The sequence below is a fragment of the Paroedura picta genome, chromosome 1 (assembly GCF_049243985.1).
Source record: "Paroedura picta isolate Pp20150507F chromosome 1, Ppicta_v3.0, whole genome shotgun sequence".
NCBI lineage: Eukaryota > Metazoa > Chordata > Lepidosauria > Squamata > Gekkonidae > Paroedura > Paroedura picta.
In genome coordinates, this window is record NC_135369.1 from 90,398,550 (window position 1) to 90,421,421 (window position 22,872).

General features: G+C 43.3%; 1 protein-coding gene across 4 annotated transcripts in view; it reads left to right on the top strand.

Annotated features, from left to right (window-relative positions):
- The window catches only part of RPS6KA2 (ribosomal protein S6 kinase A2), a 304,496-nt gene that overhangs the window by 237,194 nt on the left and 44,430 nt on the right, over window positions 1-22,872 (top strand). For all 4 annotated transcript variants that reach the window (XM_077347780.1, XM_077347797.1, XM_077347789.1 and 1 more), the window contains 3 exons: window positions 9,863-9,933; window positions 11,713-11,801; window positions 21,477-21,541. In XM_077347780.1, the coding sequence (XP_077203895.1) occupies window positions 9,863-9,933; window positions 11,713-11,801; window positions 21,477-21,541 (225 nt within the window). The remainder of the gene's footprint in view (window positions 1-9,862; window positions 9,934-11,712; window positions 11,802-21,476; window positions 21,542-22,872) is intronic.

A 22,872-nucleotide genomic window follows, 5' to 3' on the forward strand; every position in this document is an offset into this window, starting at 1 on the left:
AGGTCACACAATGGACTTGATTTTCAGTGCAGGATTGAGTGTGGATCCGGTCACAACTACTGCCGTGCCATGGTCAGACCACTATACCCTGAAGACTCAGCTTAGGTTGCCACCTCCCCCTCAATTGGGTGCCGAGCACATTTCAGATCGCCCGCGGAGACTTATGGATCCAATTGGATTCCTGAATGCTCTGAGGGACCCAATGCCTCCCGGCACTTCTCTAGATGGACTGGTCAGCAACTGGCATAACGGAATGCTGGCAGCCATTGATGAGATAGCTCCCAAATGCCTTCTTCGACCCCGTCTCAATCGGGCTCCGCGGTATACAGAGGAGCTCCGCCAGAAGAAACGGGAACTGAGACGGCTAGAGCGAGTTTGGAGGAAGACTCGCAACGAAGAATCGAGAGCATCTTATAGAATGTAGTTAAGAGCCTATGAGATGGCGGAGAAGTTAGTGAAACGAAACTTTTACTCGACTAGCATCGCGTCTGTGCACTCACGCCCAGCACAATTATTTAGGATAGTCCGATCTCACCGCCCTCGATGAAGTGCACCAAAATAATAGGCAATTGGACATTAGCTGTGAGGCATTTGCGAGTCACTTCGCAGACAAAATCTTGAGGTTTCATCGTGACCTTCCTTCAACTTTAGACACAGAAAGTGAACTAGAGGCCCCTTGGCCGTCTCTGGAGAGGACAATGAGTCACTTCAGATGACTCTCACAAACTGAAGTGGACAGGATGCTAGCAGCAATGAGGCCAACCACTTGCCCACTAGACCCATGCCCATCATGGCTCCTAAAAACAACAGACAGAAGAATAGGAGCCCCCCTCAGGGAAATAATTAACCTCTCCCTCTCAACAGGAGAATTCCCGGAGGGATTAAAAGAGGCAGTGGTTCGCCCGTTATTCAAAAAACCATCTTTGGCCACACAGGAGCCTGACAACTATCGCCCTGTTTCGCACTTAGCGTTTCTGGGGAAGTTGGTTGAAAGGGCTGCTGTGGACCAAATATCAGCATTCCTGGAGGAAACCTCAGCCCTTGACGTATTTCAGTCGGGCTTCTGGCCTGGACATGGGGTGGAGACAGTGCCAGTCGCCCTGATGAACGACTTCCGACGCCAGCTAGATCAGGGCAGATCAGCGCTGCTCATACTATTAGACCTATTGGTAGCATTTGACACAGTAGACTATGAGCTCCTAGCTCACCGCCTCGCCGACACCGGAATACGGGGAACGGCCCTCAAATGGCTGAATTCCTTCCTCTGGGGCCGTGGACTGAGGGTAGTGATAGGAGAGAGAATATCTAACCAACACCAGCTCACATGTGGTGTCCCACAAGGAACAGTCCTCTCTCCTATCTTATTTAACATCTTTATGCGCCCTCTGGCTCAGCTGGTGCGGAGGTTTGGGCTGGGAATGCCACCAATAAGCGGATGACACCCAGCTCTTCCTCCTGATGGATGACCGCACTGACTCCCCCCCAGAATCCTTAGCCAGATGTCTGGAAGCAAGGGTCAGAGCCTTCTCTGTTCTGGCCCCACCTGGTGGAACGAGATCCCTGAGATCAGAGTCCTGCCTGAACTTCCACTGTTCCGCATGGCCTGCAAGAGAGAGTTCTTCCACCAGGCATTTGCTTGAGGCTGACTGACTCAGAACACCTGCTGGTCCCCACAGACGCCTGCCCATGACTCTCCCAAAGTTACTGTTAATTGTTATAACATGGCTGCCAAGTCGGGTGGCCAACTGGCAGAAGGAGACCTCCTACTCCTGCTGCTATTGCTTAGATGTGCAGCAGGAGGAAATTACAGAGAGAAATGGTAGGGTAGGGGATCAACATCCCCAGTGTGATGGTGTTGCTTCTGGCACAGCCTGGAAGTGACACCATCATGTCAGGTGATGCTCTAGTATTTACCCAAAATTCTGTGATTTGTAATCACTGTGAGTTGTTTTTTATACCTTGCTTTTCTCATTATTACAGCAAACAAGCTTCCAAAGTAAAACATTTTACATCTAGGTTGCCTCATTTTTCACCTTACATTATCCAAAAAGAATGTCTGTGACTGTTTTACCAAAATTATTGTTCTGTAGTTGTGATGACAGTGAGTTCCCCCTGCTCACAATCTGAATTTTCTTTAAAATATTACAAAGCCAGTAATAAGTTAAACCTTACTGGGAGAAATCTTTAATCTTTTTCATTGACATTTTTATCCACATTTTGCATGAATACCTGCTGCCTTCAAATCCTTTCTTGGTTTGCAGCCTTTAATAATGATTTTACAAAACATAATGTTTTATGAGTTTTAATCAATAAACTGAATAAATAGTTATATCAGATATGGAATGATAACGTAACCAAGTATATAACACAATAAATAAATGGCAACAAAGGAAAGTGAGACTTTAAAAAATCTATCCTGTTGTTCAGCCAAAGAGAGAAAAAGTGGGGGAAACACTGTCATTACAAATGCTGAAAGTAAATACCAGTAAAATAGTTGCTTATATCCTTCCTAATACTGCTTTGATACGTTGACCACTATATCACACTGTCTCTGTTTAAAAAAAATCACTTTGGCTTATTAGCATTTGTGAACATGAGGTCATATTTTCAAACAGGTCATACTTAAGGTAGTGACTGTAGGCACTGTGTTACTCCCCATTATCTCTCTTGGCATCCACAAAACTGTTCAAAAGGTGTGCAAAGCCATTGTACAACAGAGCTTGTTACAAGTTGCCCTCATTCAAATGCAGGTTTTTCTACTGGAATATTTTGTATTTTTTAGTTTCTTGACCACCCCTCTCAACAGAGCCAACAGATGAGTCTAACTTATTCCCAGGAAGCAGGAAGAGGAAGCTATTCCATTTGCCTCAACACCCTCATTATGGCTGTATGGCTGCATCTCCTGTGGCAGCATTTTTTGGGTGGTGCTCAATACCCCCTATAAAATTCCAAAATGGTGCTCACAGACTGAAAAAGGTTAGGGACTCTGGCATTAGGATGATTCACTGGATTTCACAGAATGTGCTGCTATCAGCACAATTATTTTGTGAATTGGGTCCAGCAAGCTTTTCATTCAGTCACATCCAGTTTCCCTTTGGCAGTACAGCCTCTGTTCCACAGTGTCCTGAACATGGAGGTCCCATGATCCCCAGCATAGTCTTCTCTGATAGTTGAAAGGAACTCCGTCTGATTTTGTTGACAGCAGAAAAGCCCTGTGTTTCTAAGGTGCATCCTAGTCCCATTAAAATGAATGGGATTTTCCCCATTTCATTGCAGTGAGTTCACACAGTTTTTGAACACAAATAAGTTACTAGAACTTCAGACTGTTAATCCCAACATGTTCTCTTTTCAAGAAGAGGATGTATTTTATATGTACGTAACTCCACTAGCGAAATACTTTTACAGTTGCATCCACATTTTTTAAATAAATTGATAGATGAAAAGTTCTTTTTACTGTAGTGTAACCACTATTTCTATGGGAACTTTTTCCTTGGTAATATGTCCCCTACTGAACTAATTTGGACTGTACAACTTGACATATTTAACATTCTATTTAATATTCTAATGACATATTTAATATTCTAATAGCTGAGGGTACAGCAAATGTTTTCTGTTGTGCCTCAAGTTTTGCTCTTTTATGCAAGTCATGCAGTGCCCTTTCCCAAAGACACAGTGTTCTGACCTGTTGCCTGCAGGTTGCCTTACCCTCTGTGAATACATATCTTCCTGTGGTATTGCTTTCCAGCAAAAATTTCACTCACCTTCCTGTGTGAATCTTGATGCAGCTGTCAGTCACTCCCATGTCCTCAAGCTTCAGAGAACTGAACAAAGAAATCTTAAAAGCATGAGGCAGTACTTCTGTACCAAAATGACCATAAGAAATAACAACCAGTACCTGTCAGCACATTTGATCAAAGTAGCCATTGCTTTTACATTATCAGAACATGGGGAGGGAGGACAACACTGGGTTGAAAAATGAGTTACGTATTTGATTTTTAAATAGACTATTCTCCATGCTCTATCTGAGGAGGTGCCAGCATAATTTTTATTTACTGAATTGGCTCCAAAGGGGCCTTCCTCTGATGCAAGGAGGCATCCACCAGTGGAATATGCCTCTTCTGTCAGAGGAAGGCCCTATCATTGGTAGAACAGCACAGTTTGATCCAAGCCATTATTTCTTGTGTATATTACTTTTATTATTATTCTTTTTGCACTATAAATAGGACCAGGTTTTGGAGGGAAATTATGTAAGCTGCCTTGAGTCTCTGTTGGGGCTCATATAAATAAATAACGTTGCTTTGTACTAATAGGATGAATTTCAGCTTTTCCTCTTATTTTCCTTGTGAAAGGAATGTTTCCTTTCCATGTCACAGATCACATCAAACTGTTTTGTTTACCATAATCTCCTCCCTTCCTCTTTGTCAATATTGTTCTGATGGCATCATCAGTCCACAAAATTAGATCAATCTGTATTTCCTACTCTTAGTGTTCTAGTCATCCCCTTCAGCTCCCCCACCTGGCCCTATCAGCAAACCTGGACCTGACTCACAGCCTCCATGGATTTCTCCTCATGAAAGAACACATAATCAGACCAGCATCCCTTCAAATGCACATTGTGGTTCAGAACTGCGCATGATCAGAATTGGAAAGGCATATAATGCACAGATAGCTTTCTAAGTTACGTATTGAAATTATATGCATGACCTAGCAGGAAACAAACATCGAATGCAGGGAATTATCAAATAATTAAAAAAGAAGCACATGCTTACCTTTACCTATTTAGCTGAAGATATAGTAGAAGGCTCTTCATCTCTTTAATGAGCTAAGAAAATGATGGGAATAGTCTGGTTTCACAGCATGTGACCCCAAAAAGAAGCCTGTGCCGCCCACCCCCCAACTCCCACTGTAATAACTGCAGCTAGAGCAGCCATAATAAACCTCTTTAGGCAAACTCTTTAAGCAAACTTTTCCCAGCTAAAGTACATTAGGCATCTTGTATTCAAGGCAATGTTACAACTGTAGCATTCTGTACGCCTTTCTTGTTACAAGCTTGAGTATTCATTTAATAAATTACTGTTTCCCAAACACTGAAAAATCAGCAGACATTATCAGGAAAATATTAGGCGTTGCTAGTAAGCCTTGTCATCCTGTGATGAAAACCGGCAGTATACCATTTATGAAACTGCATTTTTCAATAATAGCTTCTGCATTTGCTTCAATGTGTGCCAGTGATTCAGTCTGGAATTGTCATGATTTATCCACTTGATTTTTGTCAGAGACTCCAAGCAACATTATTAACACTGCATGTTTTCCTTGTTGACCATCTCTTTTAGGTGTATGAATTGTGGCAATTAAAAAAAAAATGAACAGTTGTAACACCAGGGGAAAGTACAGACCTTATTTTGACTAGACATATGTAAGGGATGACAAGATGTCTATATGGAATCTAGGGCTGCCAACCTCCAGGTGTCTCCTGGGGGTATCTTATAATTACAAATGGTCTCCAAAACACAGAGATCATTTCCCGGTATTATAACCGATATTCAGACTGTAGAGATCATTTCCCCCAGAGAAGATGGCTACTTTGAAGGGTAAATGCTATGGCCTTACTGCCCAAAGAGATACCTCCCTCACTAATCCCCTTCCCCAGGCTCCACCTCCAAATCTCCAGGAAATTCCCAGCTCAGAGTTGGCAACCAGAGTGGAAGCACTATGTCAATTCTGGAGCTCTGGCCAGTGAAAACAAGCCCAATGCCCTTGATGATGAACAACCTGGTCCCAGCCAGACCAGCACACATCCTGATGTCCCAGCATATGCCAGCCCTGAAGACTCACCAGAGGAATGGCACCGTCAGGTCCACATGAAGACCCCAGTGAGTCCTACACAGCAGCATCTGAGGAGGCAATCTACTTTGACAACTATCAGGAGATCAGCATGCCTGACAGCTCACTGTCAGGGTAGATGGGGCTCAGTTGAGGGCTGCCCTACCAGGCTGTATTTAAGACGGGCCTTGAGGCAAGGTTCTTTGTGGGTGCAACGTCTGCGTTCCCTGCCTGTCTTCCCAGACAACTCCTTGTTTCAGTTCACTTTGGCAAAGCTCTGCCTGGCTTCCTGGCTCTGTACTTTGGCCGGATTCTTGATTATGCTTCCAGTTCCAGACCCTTAGCTTTGGTTCCTGACTACCTCCAAGCTGTATTTAAGACGGGCCTTGAGGCAAGGTTCTTTGTGGGTGCAACATCTGCATTCCCTGCCTGTCTTCCCAGACAACTGTCTTTCCAGACAACCTACAGTTTGGCTTCTGACTACCATTTGACTTTGACTGTTTCTCTGGCTCATGACTTTGTTCCCTGCCTGGCTTGCTGTGAACTGTGACTCCCTTGGCTCCTGACCTCCCAGACTGGACTTTGGACTTTGGCAAACTCTCTGCTCTGGCACAACCACCCAGCCATGCAGGTGTAGCCCAGTAGGGAGCAAAATCACAGTGTGGAAGCAATCTTTCTTTCCCCCTTTCTAAGCAAATTATTGTCCTCCACTTGTGCTCTCACTCCTTGCCTGTATCCATTTGATACTTGAACCACCTCAAAGAAGCTACATATAGGGATGCCAACCTCCAGGTGGAACCTGGGGATCTCCCCAGATTAACATTTCATCTCCAGACTAGAGAAAATGGATGCTTTGGAAGGTGGACAGTATGATATTGTATCCTGCTGTGGTTCCTGTCCTCTGCAGTCTCTATCCCCAAATCTCCAGGAGTTTCCCAGGATTTATCAACCTTTCCCCCATCCCCTGTTGGGGACCAGGAGGGACCTGGTGCCCCTAGTTCCATAGTTCATTAAATGTTTTTTTGGGGGGGAGTCCTCTTAGCTTGCCTTTGGTGGGCTTATCAGAGGGACTAGGCTTAGGAAGATTTAGTGTGTGCATCTCACTGACATGGATGCAACAGGCCTTGTGTAAAAGAAGTGAAAAACAAATTTTAATGTTGTGCAGCTGATGCCAGTTTTGGTTCCTGATCCACCACATCAATATCCTAGAAAATTTCCTTTTCTACCCTGTGAAAACATTTGTCTTGTTTTATATTTTTTTTCTGGCATTGCAAAGCACGACATAATTCACATCTCAAGTTAACTTTAATGTTTCTGATGGTAATTCAGATTCTTTTACTATCAATAGCAGTAGGATTAGATTCAGATGTTGTACTTAAATTATACTTTGAGATCATTTCCATTTGTTTTAAAAGGAAACATAACAATTCCTTTGAAATTCATGATGCTTCACGCCAAATGTTTACTTTTCTGCTGCATTAAAAAATCCATTTATTTGTGGAAGCTAATTTAGATCAGCTCTTCCTTAGGGCTCATATTTCTGCTTTTATTACTTGCATTCACCAAAATGGAACTGAGTGTTGTACTCTAAGCTATTTAAATTAAATTTGGTGTCTAATTATGATTTGTTTTAATCAAAGCAGAACAGATGTTTGCACAGGACTGACAATGCTTAGACCAGCATCTAAAAAGTAGGGTTCTGAAAGAGAGATCTAGGGGATAAGGAAAACAAATGGATGGGGAAGAATGTTTGAAGGCCAAGGGCTCTGAGCACAGAAGGCCTTCACGGTAGTACATTCAGCCGTATGCCTTCTAGTCATTGTTTTGTGGTATGGAGGCTGGCAAGGGGCCTCCCCATTAAATAACAATAAGATTATGCATCTTATATATTATTTTATTAGTCATTTAAATAAATAAATGGATTGCTATGGTATAAAGAGATCCTCTTATACACAAACTAGATAAGTGGGTCAGACAAATAGTCATTTCACCCACTATCCTGTTTCCAAAATGGGCAGCTTTGGATGTTATATATGCCCCAGGCTGTCATAATTTACATTATTAGGAGTGTCCCTACAATGAGTTTGCCATGCTTGCCCACTTAATAGCTGTTGATTTCCTATCTTCCATTAATTTGTACAGACCCTCTTAAATCTGTTATAATGTTGACAGTTACTGTTTCAAATGACAGAGTCCTTGAAATCAACTGTATAGAACCAACACCACGCTCATTTAAAAATCAGGTCAAATTTTTCTTCCCAATCATTTATAGTTCATCATGGGAGAAGTGCACAGTGAAACAGTGTTTCCTTTAACTGCTTTCTGCTTTTTGTTAAGTTGTCTCTGGATTCATTTCAGAAAATATACTTCTCTGAATATTTCCTTTGCATCTGACCCATTGAAAAGAATGGGATTTATAGGCCAGTAGGAATGTGATCTTGGACAATTCCTGGTCATTTCATTAAAAGCAGACTCTAATTAGTTGTGAGAAGATAAGAACTATACTGGATCAGCTCAGTCTAGTATAACATCCTGTTTCTAACACTGGTGAGTAGATGTTCCCAGGAAACTTATAAATTAGGTATGAAGGCAACAGTTCTCAACTATTTATCATATACAAGCTACAGAGGTACACTGCCTCCAAACTTACACGTTTTGTTTGTCTTTTTGTGGGAAATAGCTGCCAAAAAACTGCTTCAGGAAGGTGTTGTGAAGTCTGGCTGTTTCCATATGGGAATTCCCCTCCCCCTGAAATGTTGGAATCCTCTTAATTAATTTGGATTGTCTATATGACATGCTGATTTTGTGCACACGTTGTTGACTTCTGCCTTTAAATTACATCAAAGAGAAACCTCCTCTGATTTGATTATACCTGGAGCTACAGCTGGATAAGGGCTCTGATACTGCTCCTGCAACCAGGGCCAAGAGGGGGACACAGGGTTTACCCACAGCTCCAGAAGATTGGCTGCTGGTCAGTGTAGCAGTATGGCTGGGCTGCCTTGGGGTAGCAGAAGTGGGTGGCAAGATGACAACATTGTGGCTTCAAGCCCTGGCAGGTCAGAAACCACAGCCATGCCTGCACAAGCCAACCACAGCCTGATGGGATCAGAGGAGGGAAGAGACCAATGTTGACCACAAGGGGACATACGCCATTCCTAAGCCTTTTCCAAGGATGGGAGGCAACATCCAAGTCTGGTTGCTTCTCTGTGAACTGAAGGAAGCAGGTGGGATACAGGAACTGTGTGGAACTATTTAATCTCCTCTGGCCCAGAGTCGAGACTGTCAGGGCTACTTTTCCTTCCAGGGAAACTAGCTCAAAAATAAGGGCAGGAAACTAAAGGGAGGGTCTTGATCAGAAAAGGTGGACCTGAGTGAATATTCAGCCCCTTGTTCTGCCAGTGTAAGGCCTCTACAGGGATGGAAGATGAACTTCCTGGTGGCCATATCTCCAAGAAGGTCGATGTGCAGCTATTTTGCTCAATCACCTGCCAACCTCAGATTGTTGGACAGCCTTCCCTTTGCACCAATAGAGCCTCTCTCTCCAAGTTCAAAGCCTTTGGCATGGCTGCAGGCACAGTGTATGCTCTTTCTGCAACCACTATCAGGAGGAAGTGGAGCTAAGCTCTGCATTTCCTCCTTCCCCATTTGACATTTAAAAAGCCACAGACTAGGAGCATGTCAGACCACAGACCAGCCTGGCAATATTTCTGCTTTTGTACAGACATGACTGAGGAAAAGAGGAGAAATGGGGGGGAAGGGGGAACAACAGTGAATGGCATGAGGATGGAGAGTGTGGACTTTATTCCTGTTCCCCTTGTTGCTATTGCTGTTGCTGTGATGGGGGCATTATTACATATCCTTCGGGGAGAGCGGTATATAAATATAATAATAAATAAATAAAATCCTTTGGAAAACAACCATGTATTTTGCATGGAAATGTTTGCATTTTTGGTTTTTATTGATTCTAATTTCATTTGGTAACTATTTGTTCCAGTGTGAGAAATGAAGAAAGATTGACTTTATCTTTGTTCATTTGCAGTTTGAAATGTTGACGGGATCGTTACCATTCCAGGGGAAAGATAGAAAGGAGACAATGGCTCTCATTCTCAAGTGAGTTATAAATTCCAACTTGCTTGCTGGGTGTTCTTTTGTTCTAAGTAATCTATTTGAACTAAGCATATTTATACATATAAAACATGTAGGAGAAATTCACAGATAAATTAAGAATTTCAGATGTTCATTACATAGAACAGGGACATCTGTCTAAGAGAACGTGGAGGTTTTGAAATGTGCCAGTCTTAGGACCCAATTTTATTCCCAACACTTGTCATTGAACCCACTTTAAGTTATTTATTATACTAGTGAATATTATACTAGTAAATAATCAAGCTAGCGGGGCTTCAAAGTGAGCGGGGCCAGTGCGGCCGTGGGGCGGGGCGGAGTGGCGGCATGTGGCTTGTGTGGGCCCCGGGAGTCGGCGGAGCCGATGCGAGTGCGGCGCAGGTCGTCGGCCCCGGGTGCGGCACGGGCGACGTGGGGGCATGCAGAGGGCGCGGCGGCGCGGCGAGTCTGTGACCTGTGGGGAGGCGATGCGGCGCAGCTGGACGCGGCTCGTGGCCCCCCCATGTCGCGGGCGAGCTGGGCCCGTGAGGAGCATAGTTGACAGGCGGCAGCGAGGAGGCGAGGCCACAGCGTGGCGGCGAGGCGTTGTGGAGGCCACGACGCCTCGCCAATTAGTCAGTCCGGCGCCAAGGGACCAATTGAGAGCCGCTCTGTGCGCGGCTCTCAATTGGTCCCTTGGCGCCAGACTGACAATCGAAGGGCCCAATCAGCAGGTGCAAAGCGCAAAGCACCTGCCGATTGGGCTCCCCGATTGTCAGTCCGGGGGAAGGGGCCTATGGGCACCCTTCCTCATCACGGACAGGGCCCACCTTTGATGGCCTTAACGAGCGGAGTGGATAAAGATAGCTCCATCTCTTCCATTTGGACTGAGGATTAGTGATGTTGCCCCTGATATTGTCTGCCCATTCCCCAGAGCTACTGTGGCCTGACATATCATAAATAATACATTGTTTTAAAAATTAGTTCTGCAAAGTCTTACATAATTTTGTTTTATTTTATATTCTGGTCTTCTTTTAGTTGGAACAAAGAAAAAGAAACTTCCAGATGTTGTGGGTGTAGTGCTTTCGTACTGTATTGCATTGGTCAAAGGCTGTCTCAATATACAAACAACCATAAAAAGGAGAGGGGAGAACCATAACATACTACAAATAACAAGCATATATATCAAAACAATGCTTTAGCAAACTGGAGACATGCTGAATTAGCATTCCTGTCTCCCTTGGAATGGTGCCAGTCCCTGTAGTGATTCTGTCTGCTCCTGGTGGGCTAGAAGGGTCAGCATTAAGCAACTTAAAACAGGCGACAGGCATTTTTAAAAAACCCTTCCTCTATATTTTCTGCAACATGCCAGTTCTATTATATATTTTTTGTTTCATATTGTAAACCATCTAGGGATTTTTAAGTCATTGTAAATGAATAAATTAAAACAATATCTAATATGCTGGGAAATTCATTTGTGATTCAAGGTATGTATGTTTGTGTATCTAGTTTCTCTCTGTTTAATATGTTTTTAAATACATTTTAAAATATTTGCAAGTAGGGTTGGGCGCTTTGGTGCCCAAAGTGGCCGGTCTCTCCCGGCGCAGCCAATGCCACACCGCAGGGGGGGGAGGAACAGGTGTCAGTGTGCTGGCCCCCCCTATGGCGCGGCACTGGCTGTGCCGGGAGAGACTGGTCACTTTGGGCGCCGAAGTGCCCAACCCTATTTACAAGTAAATAAAAATGTGCAAATCCTCTTTTACATTTTCATATATTATTTTCTTTCAGAGCCAAGTTAGGAATGCCTCAGTTTTTGAGCATAGAAGCCCAGAGTTTGTTGCGAGCTCTTTTCAAAAGAAATCCATCCAACAGACTAGGTATGGAGATATGTTTTATTTATGTTTTTCATAATACAGTGATAAATTTCATTCAAATATTAATTTGTAGTTTATTTTCTTTGGCATTTTGTTTGCATTTGTGCTCTGCCACCTCTAACCTCCTAGTGGTCCCTGGCTCCAATGAAGCCCAGTTGACCTCAACCAGGGCCAGAGCTTTTTCTGTCCTGGCCCCCACCTGGTGGAACGAACTCCCAGAGGTGATCAAGGCCCTGATGGAGCTCAAACAATTCCGTAGGGCCTGCAAAAGGGAACTCCTCCACCAGGCATTTGGTTTAAGTCGACCTAAATCACTACTTCCCATTAGCCCCCAAGCCTGCCTCCTATGACGACCACTACAAATTCACCCAACCCACTGGGCCTCAGTATGATGCTCTTTGCAGTTTCCACTGTTCTTTAATGTTATTGTTGTTATTAGGTTAATATTATTGTTGTTATCACCTCGTTATTACTACAAATGGAGTTACCTGCATTGTTTCTTGTTTCATGTAAACCACCCTGAGCCTTCAGGGGGGGGCAGTATATGAATACAATTGTTGTTGTTGTTGTTGTTGTTGTTGTTGTTAGGGGCGAAGTCATGTCCGACCCATCACAACCCCATGGACAATGATCCTCCAGGCCTTCCTGTCCTCTACCATTCCTCAAAGTCCATTTAAGTTTGCACCAACTGCTTCAGTTCTCCATCCAGCCACCTCATTCTCTGTCGTCCCCTTCTTCTTTTGCCCTCAATCACTCCCAGCATTAGGCTCTTCTCCAGGGAGTCCTTCCTTCTCATGAGGTGGCCAAAGTATTTGAGTTTCATCTTCAGCATCTGGCCTTCTAAGGAGCAGTCCGGGCTGATCACCTCTAGGACTGACCGGTTTGTTCGCCTTGCAGTCCAAGGGACTCACAAGAGTCTTCTCCAGCACCAGAGTTCAAAAGCCTCAATTCTTTGATGCTCGGCCTTCTTTATGATCCAACTTTTACAGCCATACATTGCAACTGGGAAGACCATAGCCTTGACTAGACGCACTTTAGTTGGCAGGGTGATGTCTGTGCTTTTTAGGATGCTGTCTAGATTTGCCATAGCTTTCCTCCCCAGGAGCAAGCTTCTTTTAATTTCTTTGCTGCAGTCCCCATCTGCAGTGATCTTGCAGCTAAATAAATCTATAACATATAAAGGAGTGCACATACTTCTGATGATGTTCTGAATGTTCCAAAACCTCCAAGCAGAGCCCTGCTCATAGAAGAAAGCTTTGGAATGTTCAGCACCCTGGCTGCAGTTTGTTCCCCCCCATCTTTGCAATCAAAGCTGCCTGTGAAGGTGGGGGGAGCATTTAAAGGGAGTGGGCAGCCGCCTACCTGCTGACAATGACAGCTATGCTGCCTGATCACTTTAAATTCCTCCCTAGCTTGGCGCAGCTGTCATTCTCAGCTGGTAGATGTCTGCCTGGTCCCTTTGAATCCCTCCCCCACCTTTGCATGCAAAGCTGCCTGTGAATGTGGAGGGGAAGTATTTAAAGGGAACCCTTACCTAGTACTCATTGTATTGCAGCAGCTTTACTGCTAGTTATGTATAAATAAGGAACCCAGACAGTGTGCTAAAAAAACACTGCAATGTAATCAAGAATGAAGTTATGATGTATTGCGTTTTTAAAGGGTAAGACTGATTTGTACAGCCACCTCTAACAAGTGCTTTAGGGACTGCTAAGCTTCATGCAGCACAAATCAATGGCATAAGAAGGGTGTGCGTGGACTCCATTTGTGGGTCACTTGCTGCTGTTGTAGCAAGGATGCTTTTTCACATCCTGAAAGAAGTAACCAAGTGCCTTTTATGCATTTCTGACTGTCATGTGCAGGGAACAGCCTATAGAAGAGACACTCACCTTCCTTTTCTACTGATGAACTTCTAGTTGCATCTTGTTGGTTTCTGTTGGGAAAAAATTATATGGACTTGGCTTGATGCAGCAGATTTTTCTGGTCTTTTATTGTACTGTTGTAAATAAAGTTGGTATGTTGCCAGAATAGATATATACTCCCTGGCTACTACTGGAATTTCTCCTTCTCCTGATTCAGTTTGAAATGTATGAAGACAACCTCACTGGACCTCTCATGGCCCAGTCTTTTGTCCCATGTGAGGCTCAGGGTGTTCTGTCCTGGAATACTCTTAAATCCATGCATGAGATTTTGATGCTTAGAAATAATTTCAAGACAGGCATCTAATCTTGGATCCTCAGAAGAAGAACAAGGATGAGGAGGAGGAGGAAGAGTTGGTTCTTATATCCCACTTTTTTCTACCTGAAGGAGTCTCAAAGCGGTTTACAATCTTCTTCCCTTTCCATTCCGCACAACAGACACCCTGTGTGGTGGGTGAGGCTGAGAGAGCCCTGATATTACTGCTTGGTCAGAACAGCTTTATCAGTGCTGTGGCAAGCCCAAGGTCACCCAGCTGGTTGCATGTGGGGGAGCATGGAATCAAATGCGGCATGCCAGATTAGAAGTCCACAGTCCTAACCACTATACCAAGCTGGCACATTGCACTACACCAATGTGCAAGGTGACCCAAAGGCAACCAGTACAGTTTGGCAGAGTGGTGTGCTGTGGATAGTCAATCTGTTCTCTAGACTGGCTCCTTGCCTTGCAGTGCAGCTCTAAATAGAAGTGCATGATACTTTTGTGTGCACAAGTAACTCTGTACACAGCTGAGTATATGCAGTATGATTACATAGCTTCCATGTAGTATACCCTTTATCATCACATATTCTAGTGTCCTTTTAAAAAGTTCATTTATAGTTCTGCTGCAAGGAATACAGTAGTTCAGAACCTTAGAAAAATATGATGAAGGGAAGTTTAACTCCCCAAAAGTTTGCATCCCCAAATTTTTGTTGGTCTCTAAAGGGCTACAGGACTTGCATCTTCTACTGCAAACCAACATGGTAAAACAGAGAAAATGAGAATACTTACAGGGAAAAGAAAAAGTGAACCTTGGATTTTGTTAAGTTATGGCAATAAAAATTATGGGAATAAAAGATATGGGAATAAAATTAGCTGTTTAGCATTAGTTGTATATGTAGTTAACTGATACCAACATCCCTGGAGATTTGGGCATCTAATTTAATTTTGATTGGAAACAAACATGCAGAGATACATTAAGGAAATAACATGATCCGGTTTGAGCAAAAGGGAAAATCAGTTGGGAAAGATGATTTTCTGTAGCTGCCTCACTGCTTGAAGTGGCGTGACCAAGGCCTACTATAAAGCACTGTTGGATCCCCAAATTTCCCCAACAGACCTTGCTTTAATATGCTGGCAGACAGTTGTTAATGGGATTTTTGGCAGTCTAATTTCACTACCATCTGGCTAAGCCATTGATCTTGCATTCCTTAATGACATGAATCCTGAGGAAGAGCAGGAAGGCTCTCAAATTTTGCTTCCCTTTGCTCCTGTGTAATTTTTTTTACCATTTTGCTAGAAAAGCTAGTGTGGCGTGGAGAAATAATAAATGTTTGTCTAAAAATAATTTTATAATGCTGTTATGTTTTATTTAAAGTATGTATCTCAGCTTCTGAAACTAATTAAGGCTAACATGAGATTTTATAATTGATTCCGAACTGGAGGGATATTCATCCTCGATTAAATAATCGCTTGTTCTGATCTGATTTTGACTAGTCACTCTGTTAGAAATGCCCAACAGAGATGGTCTATAAAGCTTTTTAAAAATACTGGTAATCCTTTTCTAAAAGGATATCCTAGGGATTTTTAAATCAGTTCATGTAGAAAAGATTTTGTGAAATTATGGACTGCATAGATTTTAAGAAATGTCTGTGAGTAAGAGTCATAAAGGAATATGGTACCTTGTGCATGTGTTGTTCTAAAAAGCACGGTTATCTTTCATTGGCTTGTATCTGTCTCCTGTATTCCTTCCAGGTAAACAGGTCAGCCCAACATGGAGGGAACCTCATAGGCCAATTTCAGATTCACTTGAGACCACTCTGAGGGGCAATTCTGGGATTTATTTATGTGGTTAAATTTTGTTACCCTGCTTTTCTCCCACATGGTAGATTCAAAGTGGCTTACAAAATGAAGCTGGTATCTGCCAACATGCCTATTTAGCTATAGTTAATGGGCTTGTTGGTTTGTAGTAGAAGTCCAGTAACTCCTGAGAGACCAACAAGATTTGCGGGATATAAGCTTTTAAGAGTCAAAGCTCCCTTTGTCAGGTGCTCCTCAGGTCATCGGATAAGATTCATGATGGGGTGCATGTATCTTTATCCTACTTATTATTTCAAAGCTCTAATGGTGCTGTCTGCATTCAGTTGATTCTGTGCTTATATACCTGGATCCAGTTACAGGAAATAATCTGTGGCCTTATGGGAACCACTTGCTGAGGTTCTACTTAGGTTGCTCCACTAATCCAAGCTGACAAACCTATAAGATTTATAAACTTCTGCCTCAATACTAGTGATTTGACCGTTAAATGTCATAGAAGTATTTGTGCTCAGACCAGCCTTTCTCAACTGTGGTCATGGGACTCATCTGGACTGGCTCACAAGGGGTGGTAATGAGTCAGTGATCTGCTTCCCTCAGCTTGCCCAGGTGTGGCCAACCCTGGCCCAGGGGGAAAGGCAGAAATCGGGCTGTTGGGCAGGGATTTGGACTCCCTTTCTCATGCATTGTGGGAAGCTTCCCCTGTTTGGGGGCAGCAATGCCCTCCCCCATCCACCAACACATATGCCACCCTTGTGTTTCCCGTTTTTCTCCCACAATGAATAAAAAAGTCAGGCCAGGCTTCACAAACCTGCCCAGGCAAAAATAAGTCACTTTGGATCTGCACTCTGGCTGACCGGGCTTGCTGCAAACAACTTTCCACTCCTGCATGTCTCTTAATATTTTCAAATGCAGGCTCACAACAAGTTGCCTGGGCAGACATTGAGGGCAACTGCCTCACCTGTCCATTCCTCCTCTTCCTGTGGCCATGCCAGTAAGGGGGCTGCTGCAGCGCTTCCCCTTTAACTCCAAGAGCAACTGGAAGGGGCCAGAATTGCACCCAAGAGAGAGCGCACTCTGTCCTTTCCCCACCCCCACCCCAATGCCAGAAACAGCTGGGAACAAGGCAGGGGCAGACATCTGCTGCTCTATCATTACCTGCCACCACCACCGCAGCCCAGTTAAGTTAAAATGAGAGTACCTATCTCTTTGGACTCCAGTTGCTACCACATGCAACTAGCCTCGGCCAGCAAGGATTCTTATGACTGGGACCCCACCCCTTTCTACCCCCTCCAGTCCCATCATTGGCCATTTTGGGAGGGGGAATAGGTCGATATAACTATATATGGTCATATCATCTGATAATTTTAAAAATATTATATTAAAAATTAATTAACACCCACTCAATTAGCAAAAACATTCTAAATATATCAAGAAACCCCAGGGTTTCACAAAAAAACCATTGAGAAAGCCTGGCTGAGAATATTATATAATAAAATAGAGCAATATCCTGGCATAGTAAATATAGGATAATGACATTAATAATATCATAAAGAAGTTGTGGATTAAATATTTGCTTTTGTTTACTAATTAGGAAACTTACCAAACGTTAAATTATTTGTACTTTTTCTCAATTAAAGCAATCTTGTCTTTTAATTAGAATCATGATAGATTTTTCAAAGGAAAACCACTTCTAATTTGCATTATTCTCTTTTAAGGACATCAAATAATATTTTAGAAAAATGCTAAAGATGAAGCCATTAAGGTACAATAGTAATTTAATCAAAAGTTCTTGTGAAAAATGCCCAGAACATTTCACTGTTCTTCCACTGCTATGCTTCCTCCTAGTCATGCTCCTCCTAGTCATGCTTGGAGTCCTGTATTCTCTGTACATATGTCATAATATATGCCCATTTGACTATTAATTTTCTTGAAGAAGAATGAGGAAATAGATCAGGAACTTTATATGGAAATTGTAATTAAATAGGTTTTGCATATTAATAACATCATCTTCAGCATATGGGAGTATTGTGTATCCCCATTTGGTATCAAATATTTGCATCATTCTTTAATTAAGAATTTCAATTTGACTTCAGTGCTCAACATTAAATTACTGCTGAAGCACCCAGGGCAGTTTTTGATAGAGAGGATGTCAATTACATTAGTAAACAGGTAAGGGACAAAAAAGAAATATTCTTCTGATTTCATTTTAAAAAAAAACTCTGATACCTTGAATTGTACTTAAAATAACTGTTCTGCACTGTTCTATCCAGTGGTAACTCCCCAGACCAAGCATTGTAGCGACTGTTTCTCTATCACCTTTAATCTGATAGGTGCTTCCTGTTGTTTCAAGGACAGAATGCCTGTTGTTGTTTTTAAACCCACTATTCCCCTCTGAATAGAACAAAGTTTCTTTCTGTATTTGGTTGTAAATGTGAAGTGATCTTAAAGTTTAGCTTGAACCATTTTAACTGGGTCCAGGACCTTAGTTAATGGAGGGGGGGATAGAATTATTCTGGCTTTATGAAAATAAAATGACATTCTGTGGTATGTGGGTGGCAACTAAAATGTTTTGGTTTACATATTCAGTTGACTAGTTTGTCATGAATGAAGTTAAATCCATGAATGAAAGAAACACTGGATCATGATCAAAATGAACTAACCCATCCCTCTATTGACCTCACAGGTTCAAGTGCACACTGAACAGGGAACATATTTAAAGTTTTCTAAGAACAAAATTGTGGACCAACATGTCCAGTTGTTTAACCTGTTGAGTCCATTTATAGCTGTTACATTTGCTCTGCATTTAAAAATACCAAGACATGCAAAACCCAGAATTAAAACTATATATCTCAAAAAGCCAGCTACCATGCATGGACAGGACTGACAGTCACGCAGATAAAATACAAACAATATTTGTGTTTGGAGCTGCAAAATGATGAACAGATGGTGGGAAGCTGTTCCTGATCATTGCACTAGCAAACACAGCTAACAACTTATATGTAGTGAAAGCAGATGTCATACTTTACAAAGCCATTAGTTGACAAGACCTCTAACAAAACAGTCTGTTTCTTTTCCAGTGAAAACAAATATTACAAAGAAACAGGCTGATATTCTGAAGGGCTTTGTGCCTACCACAAGCAGCTGGTTATCTTTTAACTCCATGGAAGAAAGTGGAGAGTGCTGGGAAGAAACACAACTTCTCACAGAATGGCCCACAAATCACAGTACAGTGCCTTCCTGTCTCAAGTGCTCTGATGATATTTCAAGCTGTTAAAACTTTAGGTTGCCTGTTTAATTTAATCTTCTCCTAAATCCAGGTAAAGGTAAAAGGTAAAGGTATCCCCTGTGCAAGCACCGGGTCATGTCTGACCCTTGGGGTGACGCCCTCTAGCGTTTTCATGGAAGACTCAATACAGGGTGGTTTGCCAGTGCCTTCCCCAGTCATTACCGTTTACCCCCCAGCAAGCTGGGTACTCATTTCACCGACCTCGGAAGGATGGAAGGCTGAGTCAACCTTGAGCCGGCTGCTGGGATTGAACTCCCAGCCTCATGGGCAGAGCTTTCAGACTGCATTTCTGCTGTCTTATCACCTTGCACCACAAGAGGCTCTTAAATCCAGGTAAAGCACCACTGGAAAATATAATAATGCTAGGATAAGTTGAAGTCAGAAGGAAAAGAGGGAGACCCAACATGAGTTGCGTTGAGTCAATCAAGGAGGCCACAGCTCTCAGTTGGCAAGACCTGAGCAAGACTGTTAACAGTACAATGTTTTGGAAGTCATTGATTCATAGGGTCATCATAAGTGACTGTATGTCATATAACACATGCAATGTCTCAAAATGACATTCTCTCCAGGCTCTAAATGTTAGACCAAACATTCAACATCACAATATGTTTGGGTAGCTGCATCTCTGTATAGAGTTGTTTCTGCTTATCGAAGGTTCATCTTGGATTCTATAGCGCCCACACGGACTTTGGATCACACATGTACTGGGAGTTCCATGTCTCTGACTCCTGTTTTGTTATTGTGCTCACCACTCTGTGTCAAAATTTGAAAGGTGTCCGGTGCCGTGTGATCCCATGCTAGTAGGATGATGGGGGTTGTGCTGCCCTAGACTGGCACACACAGAGTTAGTGCAAGAGCAAGCACTGTTACAAAGTCAAGCAAGTACAAAGTGCATACCAGAGATTAGTCAAAAGTCCAGTCCGGGTCTTATCAGGAATTGCTAGTGGAGAACCGAAAGAGTTGTCGTTTATCTTTACCAAGGTCAAGCCGGGAATCAGTCAAGCAACGCTTCGCTGAAGCGTCAGGGAGCAGGAAACCAGTCAAGGCAACGGGTGGACATGTGCACAAAGTTGCAGCCACACTGGGAAGCACCTTGGCTGTGCTTAAGAACATGCTGAGCTGTCACACCAAGTGGCTGCACCTGGCACTCAGCCTTCCTCCGATGAATGAGACCCACCTGAGCCCAACCTAGCCTGTTGCTGTAGTCTAAGCTGAGCACTTTGCCTGCGTGTTGCCAACGTTGTCCTCCTGCATTCCCTCCTGCACTCTGGAGATGAGTCTGGGCTGTTCAGGGCTGTTCAGGCTGCAGGCTGAGGCAATGCTGGTGCAGAGGGCATGGTGCTTGTCTGGCTGGGATCTGGTTGTGGCTCCCTATCGGGACTTGCCTCTCTAAGCAGCACCCTGCTGCTTTGCTCCAGCTCCTCCACTTCTTCCTCCGAGGGAGCTGGCAGAATGAGCTCAGGCCGTGGTGCAGAGGCACCCTCTGGAGACAGGGCCATGACAGGGGTTCTTGGAGGATGGCAGAGTGTTACCAGAAGCACACTTACACACGTGTCCCGCGACATGTATATATTCAGCAGTGGGGAATGAGTTTAGCAAGAGATGGTAATAGCGAAATGGATCATTTGCCAATGTCTTATGAGGTGATTATTCCCTTAAGAACTCAAAGCAGACAACAGGAGTACAGTAAAAATAATCTTTATTAGAAGAAAAATAACAAAAATATATCTAACACACTAGCAAGCAGTCATATTGGGAAAAATAGAGTGGGAGAAGAGGCTTCAGTATAATTACAGGTCTTGATGAGTGGATAGGCAGAGAGCTACAACATGAACCAGTGTGAATGGAGCTTCCAATGGGTCCCGAATCAGAAAGCACAAGGTGGCTGTGTGAAGCCACTGTTTATATATGTTTTTGGGGAGGGGGCTATGTGATGTGACCCAGGTGAGCACATGATGGAATTTTCCATTGAGCAGGATGATGGCCAGGATGACTGGGTCTGGAGATGGCCGCTAATGGGCTTAGACAAAGGTGTTAATGGATCTAACAAAGGGAGCCATCATGTCTCAATGAGAGCAATACATGTGTCAGACAGAGGCTGCCATTCTGAACCTGCGGCTGAGAGCAAATTCTTAAGATAAAGTCTGACCTGGCTTGGCAGACTTTTACAGTGTCTGACTTTGGCCCAATCCTAGACTATTAAGGGGGTACCACTGGTTCTGGAAAACAGTATGCTAGTCTGAGAGGCAGGGGTTCTGCCATACTTAACAAGAGAGGGATCATTTCAGGGTTCATGGTTGTGGTTCCTGGTGGTGATGATATTACTATGTTTGTTGTTTTAACATACAGTATCAACATAGCTATCTTAACTCTTTTCCCTGTCTTTTTATTGCATTTTGCAGGTGCTGGCCTCGATGGTGTTGAAGAAATTAAACGGCATCCTTTCTTTGCAACCATAGACTGGAATGTATGTAACTAAACAGAGAAAATAATTTGTGTTAAATGATACATGAAGCCTGTGGGGCTGGGTTACTCTGTGTCTAAGGACTCCACATGAGTTGGGAAGGGAACCCTTTCAAGCCCAAAATTTAGCATTTGTCCTGACACAGGACAACCAATCACTAGCATAGCTTTCCAAGTTTTCTAGATGTATTGGGCATTGCACCCAATCCCATTTCCAATAAGATTAGCAACAGTGTTTTTTATTTGAACCATTTGAGTTTTTCTGAAAATGCCCTGCATCAAAAGATTCTATATGTACTTATCCTGCCTTTTGTTTGTTTGGTTTGGCTCTTGGCTTACCAGATTTTCTCTAGCTCAGTAAAAAGGCTGTCACTGCTGCTGAACTGCTGCTGTCAAGAAAAAGGGGGCCCCTGGCCATTTATTCATGTATTATTTATTTATTATTAAATTTATATCTTGCTCCTCCCATAAAAGCCAGCTCGGGGAAGCTTACAGAATAAAAGGGCAAATAGCCATGTAATCATAAAACAATAAAATCAACAATCCTCTTCAACCCTTCCCTTAACAAATTTAACAATTAAACAGCAACAAAAACAAGAATACGATGGTGATCCCAAAAAAACCCTGCTATAACTTCTCTGCTCCCATATTTATTTATTTATTTATCATATTTTTATACCGCCCTCCCCGGAGGCTCAGGGCGGTTTACATTATAACAGAGAACCATACATAAAACAGTCTGTAGAACATGTACATCAATAACCAACAATTGCAACCAAACACAACACAATATAACAATAAACAATCATAACACAAACAGGTCCAGGGCTTATTGATGGGATTCTGAGGGGGGTGGCTTATTGATTGAATTCTGAGGGGGGGGTGGGGGGGAGCAGGGGCCCTTGGTCGCTGTAGATTACATCTGGTCTCAGCCAAATGCCTGGTGGAGGAGCTCCTTTTTGCAGGCCCTGCGGAACTGTTTAAGCTCCGTCAGGGCCCTGATCTCCTCTGGGAGCTCGTTCCACCAGGTAGGGGCCAGAACAGAGAATGCTCTGGCCCTGGTCGAGACCAGACGGACTTCTTTAGGGCCAGGGATCCTTAGCTGATTGGAGGCAGTAGAGCGCAGAGCTCTTTTGGGGGCATAGGCGGGGAGGCGGTCCCTCAGGTACACTGGGCCCTGACCGCATATAGCCTTGAAGGTAATTACCAGAACCTTTAGTCTGATCCGGAATTCAACTGGTAACCATTGCAGCTGATGGAGAATAGGCCGGATATGGGACCTCCACGGTGTTGCCGTGAGGATCCTGGCTGCTGCATTTTGAACTAATCCCACCA